We start from the raw sequence: 20563 nt of genomic DNA on the forward strand, positions 1-20563 counted from the left end.
ATTACTAAAACTGTTTATTATGTGCAATCACTTGGAAAGACAGGTACAGAGCAACAGATGGACTCAAAGACTGACACATAGACAATTAACGTTTTATGAAGGTGGATACCTGGGCGATGCTGGGTACTTTGGCTAGTAAATAAATAAATCCAGCAATCTCTTTTTGTTTTCAGGCTCCTTACAGGGGACAAATTGTCACTTTGACATTAAATGCCAGGGTAGGCACTTCTAGTCAGGTGCCAACTTGTGTGACATCCAATGAAGTGAACCTCAGCTGACAACTAAGAAAGGGAGTTGGTAATCGGTTGAGTAAAAGATGCCACCTGTTAAAAGTATTATTTACTTAGATGAAGGTTTTACTTAATACAACTACTAAAATAAATGTACATACCATCACACAATTACTTTCATTTTTCTGTAATCAGAGGTGCGAGTCGCTGAGTGATGCACAGTGAATCAATTGTGAGAAATGAGCCACGAGTCTTGTGTGTTGCAGTCTTACACATTAGACAGCTAATCACTCATGCAATTGCAAAAGTTGGGGTAAAAAAAGCAAAATTAACTAAAAGAACAACAAGTGCTAAACACCCGCTGCTCTGCAAATTTTATTGAACAGCAGAAAATATTATGATATAAACAGAGTGCATAGTAAACACGCATCCTGTGGCGATTTGCTTCAAAAGTGTGGAAAACATTAGGTCACAGTATTTCCGGGAAAGATTTTAAAATGCCTGAATTTGAAGAGAAAAAAAAAGGATCAAACAAACAGAAGGCAATTAATATCAGTGTGTTACTACACATAGTCAGCATCACAAACATGTGATGATACAGAAAAACGTTTCAAGTCGCAATTTCCTTTACTAGAAGCAAAGATAGAAATCAAAGTATCCAAAATAAGTGTTTAGTTTTGCAGTCAGTATAACTGAGTGTTTGAAGTTCTGAATAAATTTCCCTACAGACAACTGAATTAAGCCTTCTGGGTACATTAAATTGTATTTAGCTGTTTTTTTTTTGCTCTCTCTCTCTCTCTCTTCTTTTTCTCATACCAACAATAAAAAGAGGAAAAAGCACTCTTAATTAAAAAACTGAGCTGTCAAGGGAGAATTTCTCCAAAGGAGAGAAGTAATGGGGAAGTAATTGAAAGCCCAGCTAAATGCTAAGTGGTGGAGAGGCTTCAGCTGGGAATAAGCCTCACTTGATTAAAAGTACACATATACAGTATACTGGTGCAGATATGTATGTGTATGTGTGTGAATGTATCAGAAATCATCACCAAACTCTGAAAATAATGTTATTTGGTGCATAAAGAAAACATACAGTAGCTTTGATATTGTGTATCCAGGCTACTTTCCACAGAAGCAGCCCACTAAATGACAAGCTTCTTCAACATTTCTGATTATGTTTGCCATGGTCCTTTCCTGCCTCAGTTTGTCTTAATCTTGACAGAATCTTTTTACCATAGTTGCCCATTTAAGGAGGTTTCCACCTGTTTCTTGGCCAAATGTTGTGGCACCGGAAATACTCCCGGGTCTGACATAGATGAAGTCACTTTGATAGATAGATAGATAGATAGATAGATAGATAGATAGATAGATAGATAGATAGATAGATAGATAGATAGATAGATAGATAGATAGATAGATAGATAGATAGATAGATAGATAGATAGATATTACTTTATTACAAGTTAGTTCCATTTGATTCCACTAATATTATATTATTATATATTCATAACGGCTGAAGTGCTATTAACTTCATTATGTTGTCCAACAATCAAATTAATTTTCATGGTAACACAATTTTGATTGATTTCAGAGTGAAGAACTTTGTGTTCCTTCATTAATTGTTCTGAACCTGCTTATCATAAATCAGGGTCACAAAGAGCTTAAGCCTATTTTGGCTGCACAGGCCTCAAGGCAAGAACCGACATGGACATGAAGCCAGTCTATCACATACTGTATTACACATCAATCTAACACACATATCTTTGTGTAAGATACCTGGAAAAAATCGGAGACATGCAAAGTTAGTCATAGACAGTCCAGGAGATGTGAGGCAGCTGTGGTAACCACTGCACCATCTGGAACCAATTGTATTCTAGTAAAATAAATATGGTTCAAATATTTTTCATAATTGAGATTTTACTTATAACAAGTCGCATTAAGTCATATAGTAAAGTTCAACTCTTATGTATGTATGAGCCCCCCTTTGATGGAGCTGTCTTAGTAGGATTAAGCACAAGGCTAGAGCCACTGCTGGACAGGCTGGCAGTCCACTGATGCTGTACAGAGTCAATTCAGAGTCACCTACAGAACTCTTTTGAAATGGAGGTGGAAACCCACGCTGACATGGAGGTAACATGCTAAATTCAAATAGAATGTTTCAAAGCTGGCAGTCCAACCCAGGATACTAGAACTGTGAGGCAGCATTGTTAATCATTGTGCTACCTTGTGCGACTTCTTTACACATATGGTAAAAACCTGTTTTCAATGTTGGTCGGACATCCAAAGTAAGAATTTCAAGGCACTTTCTATACATGAAAATCTGCTACTTTGAGTAGAAAAGAAAAGGGGAAGGAAAATAAATCACAATTGTATTAGCAGGATTAGTGTATGGTGTATCCTACTTCGGGCTGGCATTCCCACTGCGGCTGGCCCCAATATCATTTGAAATATACTGTATAAAAATGTTTTAGTAGTAGGACGGTTAACCCTAACCTAACCCTAATCCTAACCTTTCCTAATGCTTATCCTTGGTCTAATCACACTGAAGATTACAACTTTAGGCTACCATATACTGAAAGAACTGGTGATTGCATTAGGTAACTCTGTATGTTAGTCATCTGCACAAAAATACAACTGTGACAACCATCATGAACTGTTAATGAGCATCCTCTAGTCTCCTTCTCTGCTCAGTACCACTGCTGTATTGCCAAACTGCTACACTCCTGCTGATGGGAAGTGACACAAAGACAATGGCAGCCAAGGAATCCAAGGATGCAAGGATTTAATCTTCTTATTTGGATGCCCAGAACACATTCTGTACTTACATGGCTCTGGAGTGTGGGCCCTTGTGGGCTGTTAGCCAGAGTTTTGGATTTTTCTCTTTTCCATTGTCACCTAGCCACATCTCATTTATAATGTCAGTGACTTACATTATCAGGATTGTATGTTAATCCGATTGAAATATGCTGTTTTATTGTGTGTAAACTAATTTGTGTGATCATATATGTAAATGATCTACAGTTTATAACATTATAATTGGAAAACTGTGGCAGCACTTATGTGTTTGTACTCAGAGAAGAGTGCTATAGGAAAATAAAAAGAAATGGTAGGTAACAAAACAGGGCTGATGGGTATGATAATCTACAAACACTGCCAGTCAGTCATTTTTTGATTTTTAGACTTAACAGTAATATCTAAAATAGAGAGAGATCCGGTACTAAACTACAGGTAAACTTGTTACATCAGATTAAAGAACATACTTATGCATTAACACAAGGGTTCTCAATCACAGTCCTGGAGGGCCGCATTGGCTGCCGTTTTTTTTTCTAACAAGGTTATTTAAGTAGACTGCAATTTTTGCCAATAATTTAATTTCATGGCTTGTTAGTGCTTTAACTCTGCTATGTCCGGTTGTTCTCATATCCTAGATTTTCTTCCCCTTTTTAAGAATATCATCCAAATGATTTGAAGGCTAAAATTGAGGAGTAATTCTCAGTCCTTCACTTTTTTCCCTTCACTTTCCTTCCAAGTATTTAATTAAACTAAACAGTGCACGATAAATACACACAGGTGTAAATGGTAACAAGCTAAATGGAGAACTACCTGGTCTGTTTTGTCATTTGCGTGTTTTTCCTAAATAGGAACAAATAAAAACCAAGAATAGAGCTATTTAAGACTAAAATAAGCATTAAGGGTTCAAAATCTTAACAAGCGAGACAACTAAAGTGAAGCAGAAGTGTTACTTGAGCAATAAGTGCTTCTTATTAAGCAACTGGGTTGGAACAAAAACCTGCTGGCACTGAGGCCCTCCAGGACCGTGATTGAGGAACCCTGTATTAACATGATTTTGCTCAAAACCAGAATTATACTGATTAATAATATCACTAAACTTTGTCATTTACTCTTACATTTGCAGCTGGAGTCTATCCAGGATGAGAGGGTAAGGCAGGGATCAATCCTAGAAAGGAAAGCTAGTCCATTGGTTGACACATGTGTGCACACTTAACCAGTTCTGTGTCACAATTGGCACGTCTGTATTTGTATTTTTCTGAAGAAGTCACCTAATTTGCAGCTTGAGCCTTTGTTTAAGCAGTGTGGAGCAGGCCTCTTCACAAACTGTTTGACACATAACCGTAATGAACTGGATTTTTCTTGCTCCAAGATTTGCAGAGTTCAGATTTCATATGTCTTCTGAATGAGGTCCATGTTTTTGAGACACTGGTCATCACCTCTTTATGCAAACATTCAACAAAACATCAGCACATTTGTTTAAGGGAGCATTTAAAGTCATACCAAATGCTTTGACCATTTGGAAAGGTTTTATCCTCTGACTGATTGGGGGCATGCTCACGGTGTGGCCTCGCAAGCCTTGTCATGCAGCTGAATAAATACTGCCAAAAGTCTAAGGTGGAGTGGCTGGAAAGAGTCCATGTGGTGGCATTCCTATGTAATTGTCTTGGTGCTTAGCACTGAAAGAAGGCAACACCTTTGGTGGCGGGTTCAAGTATACATCTTTAGGAAGTAAAAATGTAGAGAAAAGCCAAGCAAAATGACACCTTTTATTGGCTAACTAGAAAGATTACAATATGCAAGCTTTCGAGGCAACTCAGGCCCCTTCTTCAGGCAAGATGTAATCCAATGCAGAAACAGAAACAGAGAAAGTTTGCAAACTCAACACCAACAATGGAATGAGGATCATGTCTCCTTGTACTTCCAGGCAGCACTGCCACCCACCAAAAGAAACATACCCTCTTTTTCATAAATAGTACACACTGTTTCACACTTGATCATTGTTGAAAGTCAAAGTGAAACTAGAACTGTAAGCATTGTAGTCCACAGAACAATCCCACAAGCCTAATCACACTTTTTGTCGTACCACGGATAACATAACATGACGTAACGTAATGTAACATAACATAACATGACGTAACGTAACGTAACATAACACGGCATAACATAACATGGCATAACGTAACGTAACGTAACATTCTCTAATTTACCTAACCCAATTCATTGTTACTTGGAGTCAGAAGCCCATCCACACTACTACATTTTCGTTTAATAATGCCAACATAAATGTCTTTTTTTCACCTTTTGACCACACTACCCCAGCATTCTCAGTCCCCAGACCTGAAGCCTTCCTAAACACTCCCCAGAGCTGTATACTTCTCCAAATGCAGCCTCAGTGTTTTAACGTAAATGCGTGATAACACAGACTCTGATCACACCCTGATTAATTCTGTGCTCATTATGGGCCCCTTTCCTGATTACATCCTGGTTACCACAATGTCTCACCTTCTGATTGGTCAGCCTCTATGGAAGAAAATCATATTCCAGCACAGCAGGCCACACCCACACAGAGCTGGATTGGCTAGTTAATCTTCTAAGGGTGCTTTTTGTGGTGCTTACCTATACAGTACGCATCTAAATTACATTTTGTTTGGTTTAAATACTACCTACATGTGCAAAGGGCACATCATTTCCCACTCGCTACAGTTTTATGATTAATCTAATGGCCAGCAGTAGTACTATTTCTTTAAGGATTTCACCCCTGATACGCACGTGCCAAGTACTGGTGAATGTCCATATCACATGCATTTTTTATTGTGGACAGAGATACTATCATAAACAGTATGAAAATGCTAGTATGAACAGAGATTGTATTTTTAAATTAAAATGTGGTAGTGTGGATGCATCCAGACAGTATTCCACCAGCAATGGGTAAAAAACAGAAAACAGCATTGAACAGAATGCCAATCTATTACATGGCCCACACACATGCATGCAGTTAACACAGTGTTAATCTGGATTTGACAATCGTGAAGAACATCACCCAAATTATTAAATATGAGTGATGCACATAATAAGCTTTTGGCACCTGCCTTGTATAAATAAGCCATACTGCCTAATCAATGTTCATTTTACGTAGCTCTAATCATGGTGATCATCTCCTTAACACACCTACGCCTTGCGTTTTTCTTCACATAAGAGTTGCACAAAATCAGCGGCATAATGGAACCATTGACCTTGTAATTTACACTCCAATGCCTTTAGCCACTAGGTCACCCTGCCAACACTATCTTAGGTTACAGCAGCCCAATATGCCAGCCTTTAGTAAGATGGTGCTGCCGTACCTTCCCTTCAGTTATCCAATTACATTTTCACTTTACTGCTCTTTGGAATTTATTTGGCATTAACGGTTTATTATAAAAGACAAAAATCTTCAATTTCCCCAGAAGTAATTGTAGACTTTGTTCTGAAAGTAAAAGCCCTTGAAATATCAGGCTAGCCTCTGTCCCTGAGCCAAGGAAATTCACAGCTTCACCATTCATCTTTTATCATGTATAGAGTGCCTTTCACATTGAGCTTTATGACACAATGCAAAATAAATCAGCAAGGCATATCAGTGGAGCTGAGACCTCCAATAATGAAGGCACTTACTGAAGACCTGGCTTATTCTGCGCACCTTCTTGCCTTTCACATAATTGTGAAACCTCATTAACTTTGTGTATTGTGTTCATCCCTGGATGTGCCACCCACACTTCAAAGTCTATTCATTAGGCCAGGTGTCTACCAATAAAAACAGCACCGCGGCAGTAATGAAAATGGACTGAAATGGTTATTAAAATGTTGAGTGTGTATTAATTAAAAACACACAATAAAACCTTGTGCTCACTATGTAATTGCAATGCATGTGTCATTAATCTCGCGCTGCAGCCTTCAGCCAATTAATCAATTCATCAATCTCCACCTGTCATAGAGAGCACAGCCCAAAAGTGCTTTACATGCACCACAGAAGACATTTCAGGATCCTTATCTCCCACACTGCCACACATGCAGACCTATGACAGAGCAAGAGGTGCTCTGTAAAATAAAGACTAATTGAGTTTGCTATTAATATTATCACCATTACTACTACTGTTATTATTCAGACACCTTTATTCACGAAAACAATTTGAGTGACTAGAAAGTAAACAGTTAAGAAGTCAAAACCAGCAGGACTTCAGCCTAATTCTTCGCTGTTCTGTGCTCTCCTCATCCCTCTTTCTACCACCATGTGCTTCAGATCTTCTTCTTCCTTTAGGCCTCCTCCTCTCTGTTCAGATCCTGAGCATTGCATTCCCTTGAAGTGACTCTTCAGACCTTTTCTGTTTTTCTAACAGTCGTTCCCACAACCTTCTCCACCTCCCCAATACTTTAATTTGTAACTCAATCTTCTTTGTAATATTTTGTTGCTCCCCATGCTTGTCAAGAAACAGAAGCGGGGCTCTCTTTATATATATATATTTGTTTCATTTCAGGACTGACCAGATGGATTTGGGTGTCCTGAAGGAGGAATTTAACAACAGCCTTAGGGTTGCACAGAACTTAGGTGGGCTCGTATTTATCCATCCATCTGTTCATTCTCTGGTCATACTGTTTAAATTTCTCAGTTGGAACCAGTCCTGAATGGGATGCCTGTCTCTCTCGATCTCTCTCTCTTTCTCTCTGACGGTCCACTCAAGCACACACCCATAATGAGCTGGATTTGCTAGTTAATCTCTTACAGATTTAACCATACTGAAGTGAGTATGAAGATAACCAACCAACTCCATGCAGAGAGTGACTAGGCAAGTGGAAGGACTTGTAAATCCATTGCACTAAGTGCAACTCCGGTTTGTTGTCCATTGCAGAGGCCTATCCCTGAACAGAGCCTTCATTCATACTATATTACCTCCCGAGTGTATATTTAGGATGTTAGAAGAGACCCTGAGTGCCTGCAAAAGACCTACACAAACATGGAGAGAAGGTGCAAGCTCCACCACATATACAACTGGAAATTAAACCCGTAGCTCTGAAGCACTTCAGGAAGAATGTGTAGACTTCAGTCAGACAGCATCGACCCACCTGCATCTTCAGAACCTAAGTTTGCTTGGACACAGCCAGTACTTGGACGGGATGCCATTTAGAAAATTCTTGGGTTGCTTCTGAAAGAGGCGTCGGTGAAGTCAGCAGGGGTCTGTACCTTATGTACAGGGGTCTGTACCTTATGATCTGTATGGGGGTCCCAATGCAATATTCCAGTGACTGGAACACAACTGGTGTTGTCCCTCAGAAGGGACATAAAACTGAGGCTCTGACTCTCTATGGTCATTAAGGATTTCTAGGGATCTTCTTGATTACATCTTGCTTGAAGAAGGGGACTGAGTTGCCTCGAAAGCTGGCATATTGTAATCTTTTCAGTTAGCCAATAAAAGGTGTCATTTTGCTGGACTTCTCACTACATCCATAATGGCTAACACGGTACAACACCCTAGCACTAAAGAACATCTTTTGAGAAGAGTAGATAGATAGATAGATAGATAGATAGATAGATAGATAGATAGATAGATAGATAGATAGATAGATAGATAGATAGATAGATAGATAGATAGATAGATAGATAGATAGATAGATAGATAGATAGATAGATAGATAGATAGATACTTTATTAATCCCAATGGGAAATTCACATTCTTCAGCAGCAGCATACTGATACAATAAATAATATTAAATTAAAGAATGATAATAATACAGGTGAAAAAAAACAGACAATAACTATGTATAATGTTAAATATTAACGTTTACCCCCCCTGGTGGAATTAAAGAGTCGCATAGTTTGGGGGAGGAACGATCTCCTCAATCTGTCTGTGGAGCAGGACAGTGACAGCAGTCTGTCGCTGAAGCTGCTCTTCTGTCTGGATTAGGATCCATCTATCCATTTCCCAACCCGCTGAATCTGAACACAGGGTCACGGGGGTCTGCTGGAGCCAATCCCAGCCAAAACAGGGCTCAAGGCAGGAACCAATCCCAGGCAGAGCGCCAACTCACCGCAGGAAGAGTAGGATGTCCCGGATAAATTTGCCGCCACTCCCTGTTCATTCTGGTCCCCTAATCATCCTCTGTCCCTAACTGGGTAACCTTCTCTCTCACAGCCTTCACCTCCTAATAGCTAATGAGTGGTGAGTGTACTGGCATAGGAATGGCTGCTGTCCTAACACCCAGGTGGATGCTGCACATTGGTGGCGGCTGAAGTGATTCCCCAATGTCCATCTAAAGTGCTTTGAGCACATTAGGAAAGCGCTATATAAATGTAATTAACTATTTTTTAATTGTTATAGAAGCCAAACCTGGGTCACTGACGTAATAGCACTTTATTTATTTGTTTAACAGAATTATTTTTATAAAACCTTTGTATCAATTCAACCAAATGGTTTACCCTTGCAGCTGCCAGAAAGCCACAGTGGGTCAAGCTCTGACACAAATGGTCAACTGTCTGTCTCTGGAATGCAGGACCCAATGCTATCCTGTGAGACCCTTAAAGTCAACTGTCATTTTAGTCATCTCTTTGCACAGTGACACCAGGCTCAGCTCTAAGGCTCCCCTTCGACTGATAACAAGTGGGCCTCCTCCATTGTTCTGTGTTCCCTGGCAGACAGCAGAACAAACAGGAAAGCTTCACAGATAAACACAAAGGAGTATTCTCATCAGTCTCCCTGTTTGCTTATGAGACAATGCAATGGCCCGCAGATCCTCCCACACAATGCCTCTCTTTGTCTCTGGGTTAATTTTAAACTCCTTGAACGGAAAGAATAATGAACAGGATGGGGGGGTGGTGTTTAAAGAATGAGTCCTCCTTTGCCTAATTTTAAATCCGCTTCTGTTTACCTGAGGAATGTAAGAAAAGTGACCATCAATCTCGTTGCTTCTCACTCAGCATCTGTGGACCATGAGGAACGCATTAACACGGGGAATAGAAATCGGGAGATGTCTTCTGACGGAGGATGTAGGAATTTGTCATTATGGGTAACAACAGATGTCTTTCTGTATGGATCACCATGCAGTGAACAGACTGAGGAAGGTGGTGCTCTGCCTCACTGGTTACTTCAAAGTATAAGAAAATGTTTCATTTTGAAAAATGCAGTTTTATTATGCGCAAGTGTCTTACTAATTTATTCCAGTTTAAGAAAAGAATTTGTATATATGTGGGCTCGCCAGTACACACCCATTCATTCATTCATTCTCCATAACAATTTATTCCAATATAATGCCACAAATGACTTTAGCATCCCCTGGCTTCATTGAGCAAAATGTAGCCCACCACAGTCCACACACAAACTCGCAGCAGTCCAGTTTAGAATTGCTAATATTTTGGAAGGACTGGAATAATCCATCCGAAGCTAAGCATGTTGGTGCTTGGATGGGAATCCAGTGGCGTTTATCAGAGGCTGGTAATAATAATAATACTAATTCTTTGCATTTATATAGAGCTTTTCTCACTACTCAAAGCACTCAGCAATTATAGGTTAAGGGCCTTGCTTAAGGGCCCAACAGAGCAGAGCAGAGTCCCTATTGGCATTTACAGGATTCGAACTGGCAACCTTCCGATTGCCCGTGCAGATCTCTAGCCTCAGAGCCACCACCCCTGATCTTTCATTTGAGAATGTACAAGAATGATATTGGCAAGCCCCTGATCTTTTTGTCTATCTAATTCGATTTAGCCCCAAGGGAGACAAGCCCTCGGTTCTTTGATTGTATATATTGGATAGATGATAACAAAACCTTAAGGTAATCACCCCCCTTAAGTTCTTTGATTTTATATGTTGGATATGCAGTTCCAAATTTTCAAACAGGACATCCCCCCCCACCCCCCCCCACCCCCCTTCATGCTCACCAAGGGGAGCTAAGACCCTACTCTTAATATCTGCAATTCCTAAATACACTCCTATGGGAGACCATCTAAGGGAAGCTAGAGTTGCTGCTGCAGATGAGTGGGTGAAGCCATCGGGGGGTGAGGGGGGAGTCCAATGCTCCAAAATGGTGCAGTCTTTCAAATGAGACGTAAAACCGAGGTCTTCACTCTCTATAGTCATAAAGAATGCCTGGGCATCCTTCAAAAAAGAGTAGGGTGTTACCCCAATGTGCCCATTGCCTGGCCATTCTGCCCCTTAATCATCCCTTGTCTCTTATTGGCTAACTCCCCCCTTCACCACCTAGCAGTCAACGTGTGGTGAGAAAATGGGCACAAGAATGGCAGCCATCACATCATCCCGATGAATGCTTCACATTGGCGGTGGGTGAAGTGGCTCCCCAGAGTCTATGTAAAGCACTTTGAGTAGATTAGAAAAGTGCTATATAAATATAATTAATTGTTAATTATCATTATTAATATTAAAGAATATCTTACATTTCAGAAGAAGCATTTAAACAACACATTGACATTATGGTGTGCTTGAATTAAACCTCTGCATTCCTACCATGGTGCAAATATGCCACCCGCAGATGCAGTCAGATGGGGTTGGTCTGAAACTCTCTGACTTTCTCTAGGAGTGCAGAGTTTCAAACATGGAGAAAACACAAATGCCACATGCAGGTTCAGCCAGGAAGGAAACTATGGCACAAATACCATGAGGTGGCAGTACCATCTGACGTGCGACAGTGCCACCCATTCCTCCACTTTCAAAGATCAAGACATTTACTTTACTTTAGATAGATAGATAGATAGATAGATAGATAGATAGATAGATAGATAGATAGATAGATAGATAGATAGATAGATAGAAGCAGCATTCTGATAAAAAAAAAAAACACTTTAAAACAGAACAAGGAATTGTGGTGACTTATTCAAACAATAACAAGCCAAAGAAACGCCTGTTTAAAAAGTAGGCCATCAGTATCAGTCCAGTTAGATTTTTTTTTGCTGCCAGTGGGCAGTGGTGTCATGAGGCACCCCTTGGTCCTAGAGCCTGCGTTTTCACAACATCGAAGAATATCTTAGATAGAAGATACTCAAATTCTAAGGCAGCATGTCCTCTTCAAATGCAAAACCATCCTAGGTGGCAGGACACCGTGAACACTTTTTTTGTTATGAAGAATTGTGCCAACCATGCGAATTTCTGATATGATGAGAATGCATTCCATTTTTTTCCCCTGCTATCTTTTAAAGAAAGGGCTCCACACCAACCAGATAACCATGTGAGCCACCTACTCATAAAAAATAAAACCTTAAACAATATGCCATGCCACAGAGCACTAGAATTCATTTCTCAAAAGGATTAGACCTGAATGGGACTTCCTCGGTCGCAAATCCTCAGCCCAAGTCCTCTTGAAAGGAAATGTGATTTCTATATATTTTGATATCATTCAGTGTTATTTAAAGCCCCAAATAGGAAAAAAAAGGCAATTTATTTTTAACAGCTGATACCATCCCCACCCCAAGCTCAAACAAGCCTGGCATTTTAATAAGCCGATTTTTAATTTGTGCGTCTGTAGAGAAGAAGGGGGGAAAAGAAGAAGAAAAAAAAGTCTTCTCTCTCTCTTCTGCTTCAACACAAGTTAACTTTGGCATGCAGATGTTAGAGAGAAATTAATTGGTATGCCGTGCTGATGAATTGTCAGCCACCTCGTTTCTCCAAGCTGGGGGTGGATGAATCCACTCGCTTTCACCTTCTGTCTTTCAAATCTGCAAGAAGCTGAAATCATAGCGTGTCAGCAGTCTGTGCTATCAGCCTTTTATTAAAGTGGAGGCAGAGAGTTCAGCGGACTTAACTTTAGAACAGAAGTGTGGCTTAATTGATTACCTTGCAGGCAGTTATTATCATATTTCTTCAGTGGGCAAGGGAGTTATAATTGATTATAAACCCTGAAAGATGGTCTGAAGGGAGGAAAATATATCAACAAGTAAATAAATCAACGCTTCCCTGCTTTCTGTTAACGCACCTCCAGTTATTCTCATTTCACCCCTGAGCCCAGTGCACGCATGCTTTGGTTTTGGGGATGTGAAAAAATGCTGGGTCGCACTCTGGTGCCTGCTTTGAAGTTAATTACCTTATTGATCAGTCACTAATTATATAGGAATTAAGGAGATAATGCTGAAGGCTCTGGATTTATTTAGTTAAGGCAAAAGGGAAATTAGTTAATATAGATAATACAATCTTTACATCTCCATTATCCCTCTGATGAGATAATGAAACAATAGATAGCAGGTAGGAGGCCCCTTGAATTTACCCCAAAATTAAGAGTAATGATTAAATAATCTTGGAGAGAGTTGCACTTCATTTTCCGAGTGTCCTTATCATATTGTAGGGGCCGGGGCGCACGTCTGCGCACTCCCGCTCCTCATGTTATGCCATCACTCATGTCGGGGAGATGTTAATTAAAGTGCGAGGACTTCTCGGTCGTATCATTGTTAAGGATAAGGAATGCAAATCGATTCTAAAGACAGAAGCGACTATTTTAAGAAGATACGAAATGACGGAAATTAGCTTTCCGCTCTTTTCGCCGAAAGGAACTGGGAGTTCTTATCTGCGCCTTTCAAACCGACATCCTTTATAGCGAGCATTTCATTCATGAAGTACTGTCTGAGCGATATCCGCATCTCCTACAATTACCAAAGCAGACTTCAATTAACGCCTCATCACGCACCGGTAACTATTTAATGCTTCACAAGAAAGAAGAAGCAAAATCACCATGACTAGCCCCCAATAAACATTGTAATGTACTGGAACGAGAGGATTTGGTGAGGCTGATGGCGACGAAGGAATAATTGGAGCGACAAAGTTTTCACATAATAAATAAATCCCTTTCTTTGCCGCTTCTTGCGCGCAGGGCACGCACATTAAAAATAAATCACATCACGTAGGACTTTATATTTGTCATTATGAACACACATTACCCTATAGACCGAAACCGCACTTTTCATTTGGGTTAACTTCCATGCATCTGTCGCTTGTCCAAGTCTCCAGACAGTAATACAAACAAGGAAAGAAGCTGCCCGGGCTGGGACGACAGTTGTCACATTTAACATCATGACAGCATCAACTGATAAGATTTTGAAATATTGCAAAAAAATCAAATAAAATAGAAAAACCTTCTTAAATAGGACGTTCTAATTGGGAGTTTGGAGGTGGTAACACTACTCACTGCGCCACCTGTTAAAGTGGATCCAACACAAATGATAAGAATACACCTTGATCTCTTAAGTACAATAATATAATAAACCTTTCAGAGTAGAATAAAGTTTGGATCTTGCATATGTTCTCTGTGAATTTGTGTGGTCTGTCTGAGCTTTTAAAAAATTTACAGTCCGGGCAAACTCAGCTCAATCGCGAACAGCCTATCGGAGAAACGGAGCGTCGTAGAGCACAAGCAAATTAATTTTTTAGGTTAAAATGTGGCTTTTATTTCCCCTGACTGCACTATGTCAAGGAATATTTGACCGGAGTACGGTTTGTGCATCACAATCCATTGGCTAGTGAGCTTTAACTGGCTAATCCTTAATAATTGATAGAATAATTGAAACTCTTTAATAGTAAGCGAAGCACAAAGTTAACCCCCAGTACGCCGCCGATTCGCTTTGAGATCGTCAGCTTGCTGTTATCTGCAAGAAATGATTTCACTGGAAAGCAAAAATGGGAAAGCGCTCTGCGGCAGTCAACCAAAGTGCTATAGCGCCCTGCAGACTCGAAAGCTGGTGGTTCTCCGAGTTGAAACTGCAATTGATGTACGGACTCAAGTGAATTTGTACCGTTTGATTTGCTGTCTCGGTTCTTTGATGCCTGCATGTATTTTCCTTTTTTAAAACGTGATACGTTTACACAGTGGCTCAGGGGGGTAGCGATGCAGCATGGTGGCGTTGTGTAAGGCTTGCACCTTCTAGTTGAATCGTTTTGATCATCATTATGGGAGAAGCTTCTCCTGTATTGTCAACTGAACCAATGTAAGCTCACATTTACCTTTTGACTGGCAAAAACACACCACCACAACCACCATGGACGGCAACGCCCTTTCCTATGGACTGTCCTGTACCCCGAAACCCGAACTGGAGTGAATCGACCCCCAAGTAAATAGACTCATGTCAAAAATGTGTCTGATAGTCGATATACCGTACACTCCGTTTTTGATATGAGAATATATTTAACATTGCCTCCAAATTAAGATTAAGTAACATCTAGTACAGTAACGTATACTTTAAATCTACAACACTCAACACATATAAAAAACACACACCTGATGCCAGGTCATCATAGATCAATTTAATGACCAAACCACAACCACTCCTAAATCCACTATTCAGACATGTGCCCTCACTCGAACAGCGAGAAGCTCTGCCCAGGTAGTCAAAGCACCCAAAGGAAATTTCAACCGGAAAACTCACATTCTGTTCAATTGAGTTACCAGCCAGCATTTCCAGCAAATTCAGCACTTTTCCAAAAGGATTTACATTCATTTTCATTCATTAGGAAGGCATACTCATGATATCTCACTGCTTACGAACTAAAATCGCAAGCGATCGCACATCATGAATTGAGAATGCAAGGCATAACACGATTAAGTCTGCTATTAATCCGCATACATTTCATACAGAATACGCTCATGTTATGTTTACACACCTTAACCACGGAGACACGGCTGGATAAAATGGAAATGTTGTATAAATTTGGACCGGAGCTAGCTATAAATAAAGCGGAGTGAACGCGGGACGCTAAGCAGTTTACAAATCCATCTATCTATCTATCTATCTATCTATCTATCTATCTATCTATCTATCTATCTATCTACTTACTTGCCGGATTTTTGGACCATCGAAGCATGCACGCTTTATTATAGACTCGGTAATACTTTCATTCAACCCTCTTAAACTAGAAAGACAAAAATAATAATTCTAACACATCCAGTGAAAATTAAAACACAAGTATTTCAGAAAAAAGTACACTTTCCGTTAATTAAAACATAGCAAAGGATAACCGTGCTCTTAACGGCAATTTCTCACCTCGTGGAACCAGGCAGATGAACGCAGCGATCCAAAGCGCAAACATGATTTTTTCCATTACAGACGTGGGGGGAAAAAGTCTCTTCTATAAGTATGTGATAAACTGCAAGAAATAAGAGTACTGGGTTGGCAGCGCTTTCCCTCGCAAAATCCAAGCGCTCCGTTACTTTAATATTGACGTCGAGTCAATTAATGTAGACTGTTGCAGAGAAAGTGCCCTATATTCGCGTGTCGTTTTCTTGACTCCGGATGATTAAAAAACTCCCCTCGAGGTATCAGCCGGTCTTCTCAAAGTTTGTCACTGATTGGATTTAAATATAAGAAGTCAGTGCAGTTCACCCGGCTGAAATAATTAACAGCACGAAAAGGCGTCTTACTAAGGAGAAGCTCGTTTCAGATAAATAAGTGTCCGCCTGTTAGTTTCTTCTTGAGAGTCCGCGCACCCTGTCCATAGCTCTACAATCTTCAGATAGAATCGCACGGGCAGTAAGGCTTGCCGGTCACTTTGCAGCGGCTTATGTTATTCTTTCTTTCTTTCTTTCTTTCTTTTTCCGCAGGTGTATTTTGCTCTTCACATTTGTACGTCCATCACACCTTTCCCGGCCCGGGGCATAAAGCGCTATCCACTCAGTGTCGCGGTGCTGGCGCGGCAGATCTGTTCGTTTGAGGACACCTCCCTCTCTTTGCTCTGTGACCCGATAGCAGCATAATCCGCACTGACTGTCATCTGCTCTGTGTCTCTGGGATTTAGCCTTGTCAAAACTAGGAGGAGAAGCGACTTTTCAAAGACACGGTGTAAGACTGGGCGAGCGGAAAAAAGGGGAGGGAGGGGCGTGTGCGTGCGTGTGGGGGGGTGGGAGGCGGTGGTGGCTGGTTGCGGGTGGGGGGATTAAAGGAAAGGGGTATCTTTCTTCGTAACTTTTTCATTCACAAGTGGCGTAAACCCTTTTCTGAGAACCACCCACCCACAGATCGCCATTGGCTATCCCTAACCTAAACTAAGATGTGCCGGGCTCCGGGTGACAGGTCAGCGACAAGTGCCTTCCCACTGATTTGCAGGTTTCGCAAACTGTTGCTCAAAGACAGAAGGTGCAGCTGCAGCCAGAATCATTAAACAAACATCGCAGTTTTGGTTTAAAAGCAGTTGTTTCTCGCAGTTGGGGGTGATGGGTTAGGGGGGTGTTAGTGTTAGTTTCATCAAGACTTCGTTTTGTTAAAACGTTTGTACAGACAAAACAAACAAACAGCACGTTCCGGCAGGTGTGAAGAGACGCCATGCAGCGCACGAGTTATTTTTATGTCCTGCACTATAGTGCCTGACCGTATTGCTTTCACAGACGAGCATCACATTTTGTAAGTCATTATTTTAACAGTAAACATCGAAATTGTGTATTGAACAAATAAGATTGAAATGGGGCTGAATCCCGGGACAAGTTTGCATGTTATGCGCGAGCGTGTTCTGCCGTGAACTGGCCACCCGTCCAGGGGTTACTCTTGTCTTTTGCCCAGGGGTACCAGGTTGGGCATGTGGTCAGTCTCAGGTAACATTATATTAACAAATCATTTTAATCCGATTTAGGATTGGGCAGCACCGGCGCAAGGCAGGAAAAAGCAATGGACAGCAGGACCCGCTCTTGCGCACATGATCATTCTGTGAATTTCCAGTTCATCTAATGTGTACGTCTTTAGGGTCCTGAAAGCAGCAAACACACACACGCACACACACACACACACACACACACACAAAGGTAGAGACCTTCTTAACTGGGTTAGAAACCTGGACCAGTCTACACGTTTTCCCTGTGATCAAGTGTTCCTCTCACGTCCTAGAGATGTGCCTTTTAAATTAATCGGTGGCTCTAAACTGCATGGCCCTGTAAGAGTGAGCGTGTTCTGAAGTAGATTGGCGTCCCGTCCTGAGTTTATTCTTGTCTTGTGCCCAGTGATGCCTGGTTAGGTGCAAGCCTCCGCGATCCACAAGCGTCTTTGGAAATGAAAAAATGTAACTGTGGACCTTATTTCTAGCACAATTATTATTTTGGGGTAGTGCGGGCAGTTTTAAGTATATCATTTCATTATCATAAACCGTTAATCCGATGCAGGATTACTGGGAGATGGAGCCTGTCCATGGCAGCATGGTAGCCGTAAAGAGCAGGACTCGCTCAAGCGCATAGGTTCATTTGAGAATTTGCAGTTCATCTAATACGCACTTCTTTGGTGATGTGTTACCAAATCCCATAAAAAAAGGCGAGAACTTCGAAACTCCACATGACATGGGTGGAATCCGAGGTGACCTCGACATCAAACTTTACTGCAATTGTTGGGAAATTCCCTGAACAAAGGCAATTTCTGCGATGGTCAGAGAAATGCCAATTATTGGCATTGGTTCCCTGTAACCTTCGTTTTAACGGGCACATTGGCATACCACCAGAAAGCCTCGTCTGTCACACATCTCACCATACAATCACTGGACATGCTTTATCCAGATTTATGGTGAGGGGTGGGAGCTGTGTTATCTAAGTTTCGTTTCCGAGGACATGCGCCAATACCTCCTTTTTCTGTGTTGTGTATTACGTGATCTTCTTCAGTTTGCTCCTTTGTGGGCGCGTACTCGTTTTTGCGATCATTTCCGACTGATACATCGGGTGTTTGAAGTGCACTTTACACCGATTGTGTATTCTTGTACGCTTTGTAAGGCGCGATGGTTTGAGTTTCGGACGGCGCTAAATGGAATGAAGACTGTGCTTTAATTGGAAAACAAAACAAATGTCACCAATTGTATCTCAAATATTTTAGTCGCCATGGATAAACGTGTTAGCCAAAGAAATAAATGTAAGTAATCGCTTGAGTGTTGGCATCTATTGAGTACGCCTGATAAAAGTCACTGTACAGAACAAACTGATTCAAACTCGTCACCACTGTGGATATAATAAACGGACATTTCTACTTTGGCAGCGCTTTTGTGAGAAGGAAGAATCGGAGGGCTGAAATGGATCGAGTAATCCACCCGTCCGAGTTCGGAAAGGACTGGGGTGTTTATCGTTTTTGGAATTGTCCCCTGTATTCATCTAAAGAGGCAGCGCTACTCGCATGACAATTTCTCATTATGTTATGGACACTTCAGAATATGTCGTTTAGCTGGCTGGCTCAATGGAAAGAACAGTTCGCAACCAGAATAACGACAAAGCGTGTTCTAGCGTGAAAACACCAGCACGCAGAATGAGTACTGCATGAAGAGTTACCTAATTTAGAAATCGGAGCTTATAATCAGAATTTTAACGAGATGTTACGCATTAGTTTTCTATTTTGTGCATTCAGTCATTTTTTTTTATCAGTTTATCCCAATATATACTCTCGAGAGCCGAGACAATATAATCAGTGCCGCCATAGACTACATGTGTGAGCTGAGCAAGTGCCAACGTCTATTCCATCCATCCATTACCAACCCGCTATATACAATACAATACAATTTATTTTTGTATAGCCCAAAATTGCACAAGAAGTGCCGCAATGGGCTTTAACAGGCCCTGCCTCTTGACAGCACCCCAGCCTTGACTCTTTAAGAAGACAAGGAAAAACTCTCCAAAAAAAACCTTGTAGGGAAAAAAATGGAAGAAACCTTGGGAAAGGCAGTTCAAAGAGAGACCCCTTTCCAGGTAGGTTGGGCGTGCAGTGGGTGTCAAAAGAAGGGGGTCAATACAATACAATACAATACAATACAATACACAGAACAAAACAAATCCTCAATACATCCATCCATCCATTGTCCAACCCGCTGAATCCGAACACAGGGTCACGGGGGTCTGCTGGAGCCAATCCCAGCCAACACAGGGCACAAGGCAGGAACCAATCCTGGGCAGGGTGCCAACCCACCGCAGATCCTCAATACAGTATAGAAATAAAAATTTTAGAAGTAAAGGAGCAGAATTTAACAGTAGATGATATCACATAATATGATTTGGATTTGTTTAGAGTCCTGGGGACCTCATCCATCAAGCTGCCTCCCCCATTTGGCCATTCCACGGCTGAAACAGCGCTGGGCCAGCCAATCCGATGAAAGGACCCCTCTTTCCCACGATTCCTGCGATCCTCCATCAGGGATGACTTTACCTTAGGCAGGCAAAACAACTTGGCAGGTGGGCCGTGGCACCAAGTGCCACATTTGAGTACCGAGAAGAGAAACAGAATAGGTGAGGGTTAGTGTCCAATTATAACTATCATGTTACTTATGTTTTAGTGCTAATGACTAACAACAGAGATGCAGTCTGTACAGTTAATCAGCAGCTCTAGTCAGGATATGCTAAACTGAAGTAGTGAGTCTTCAGCTGGGATTTAAAAGCTGAGACCGAAGGGGCATCTCTTATAGTAGCAGGCAGACCAGTCCACAGTTTAGGGGCCCTGTAACTAAAAGCTCAACCTCCCACTGTTATTTTATTAAGCCTTGGCATCATAAGCAGACCAGCTTCTTGAGATCTTAATGTGCACTCTGGTTTGTAAGTCATGATAAGTTCAGACAAGTAAGCCATCTTGTGACTACAGGGTCACTGGG

The 20563-nt window shown here is 41.1% G+C and overlaps 1 protein-coding gene across 1 annotated transcript in view; it reads right to left on the reverse strand.

The window, feature by feature from the left end:
- Positions 1 to 16813, reverse strand: part of kirrel3l (kirre like nephrin family adhesion molecule 3, like) — an 82650-nt gene extending 65837 nt beyond the window's left edge. Inside the window, exon 1 of the mRNA XM_028823390.2 lies at positions 16015 to 16813. Within this exon, the coding sequence (XP_028679223.1) occupies positions 16015 to 16072 (58 nt within the window). The 5' untranslated portion in view covers positions 16073 to 16813. The remainder of the gene's footprint in view (positions 1 to 16014) is intronic.
- Positions 16814 to 20563: the final 3750 nt, after the last annotated feature.

Source organism: Erpetoichthys calabaricus, chromosome 17, assembly GCF_900747795.2.
Source record: "Erpetoichthys calabaricus chromosome 17, fErpCal1.3, whole genome shotgun sequence".
In the NCBI taxonomy this organism is placed as follows: domain Eukaryota; kingdom Metazoa; phylum Chordata; class Cladistia; order Polypteriformes; family Polypteridae; genus Erpetoichthys; species Erpetoichthys calabaricus.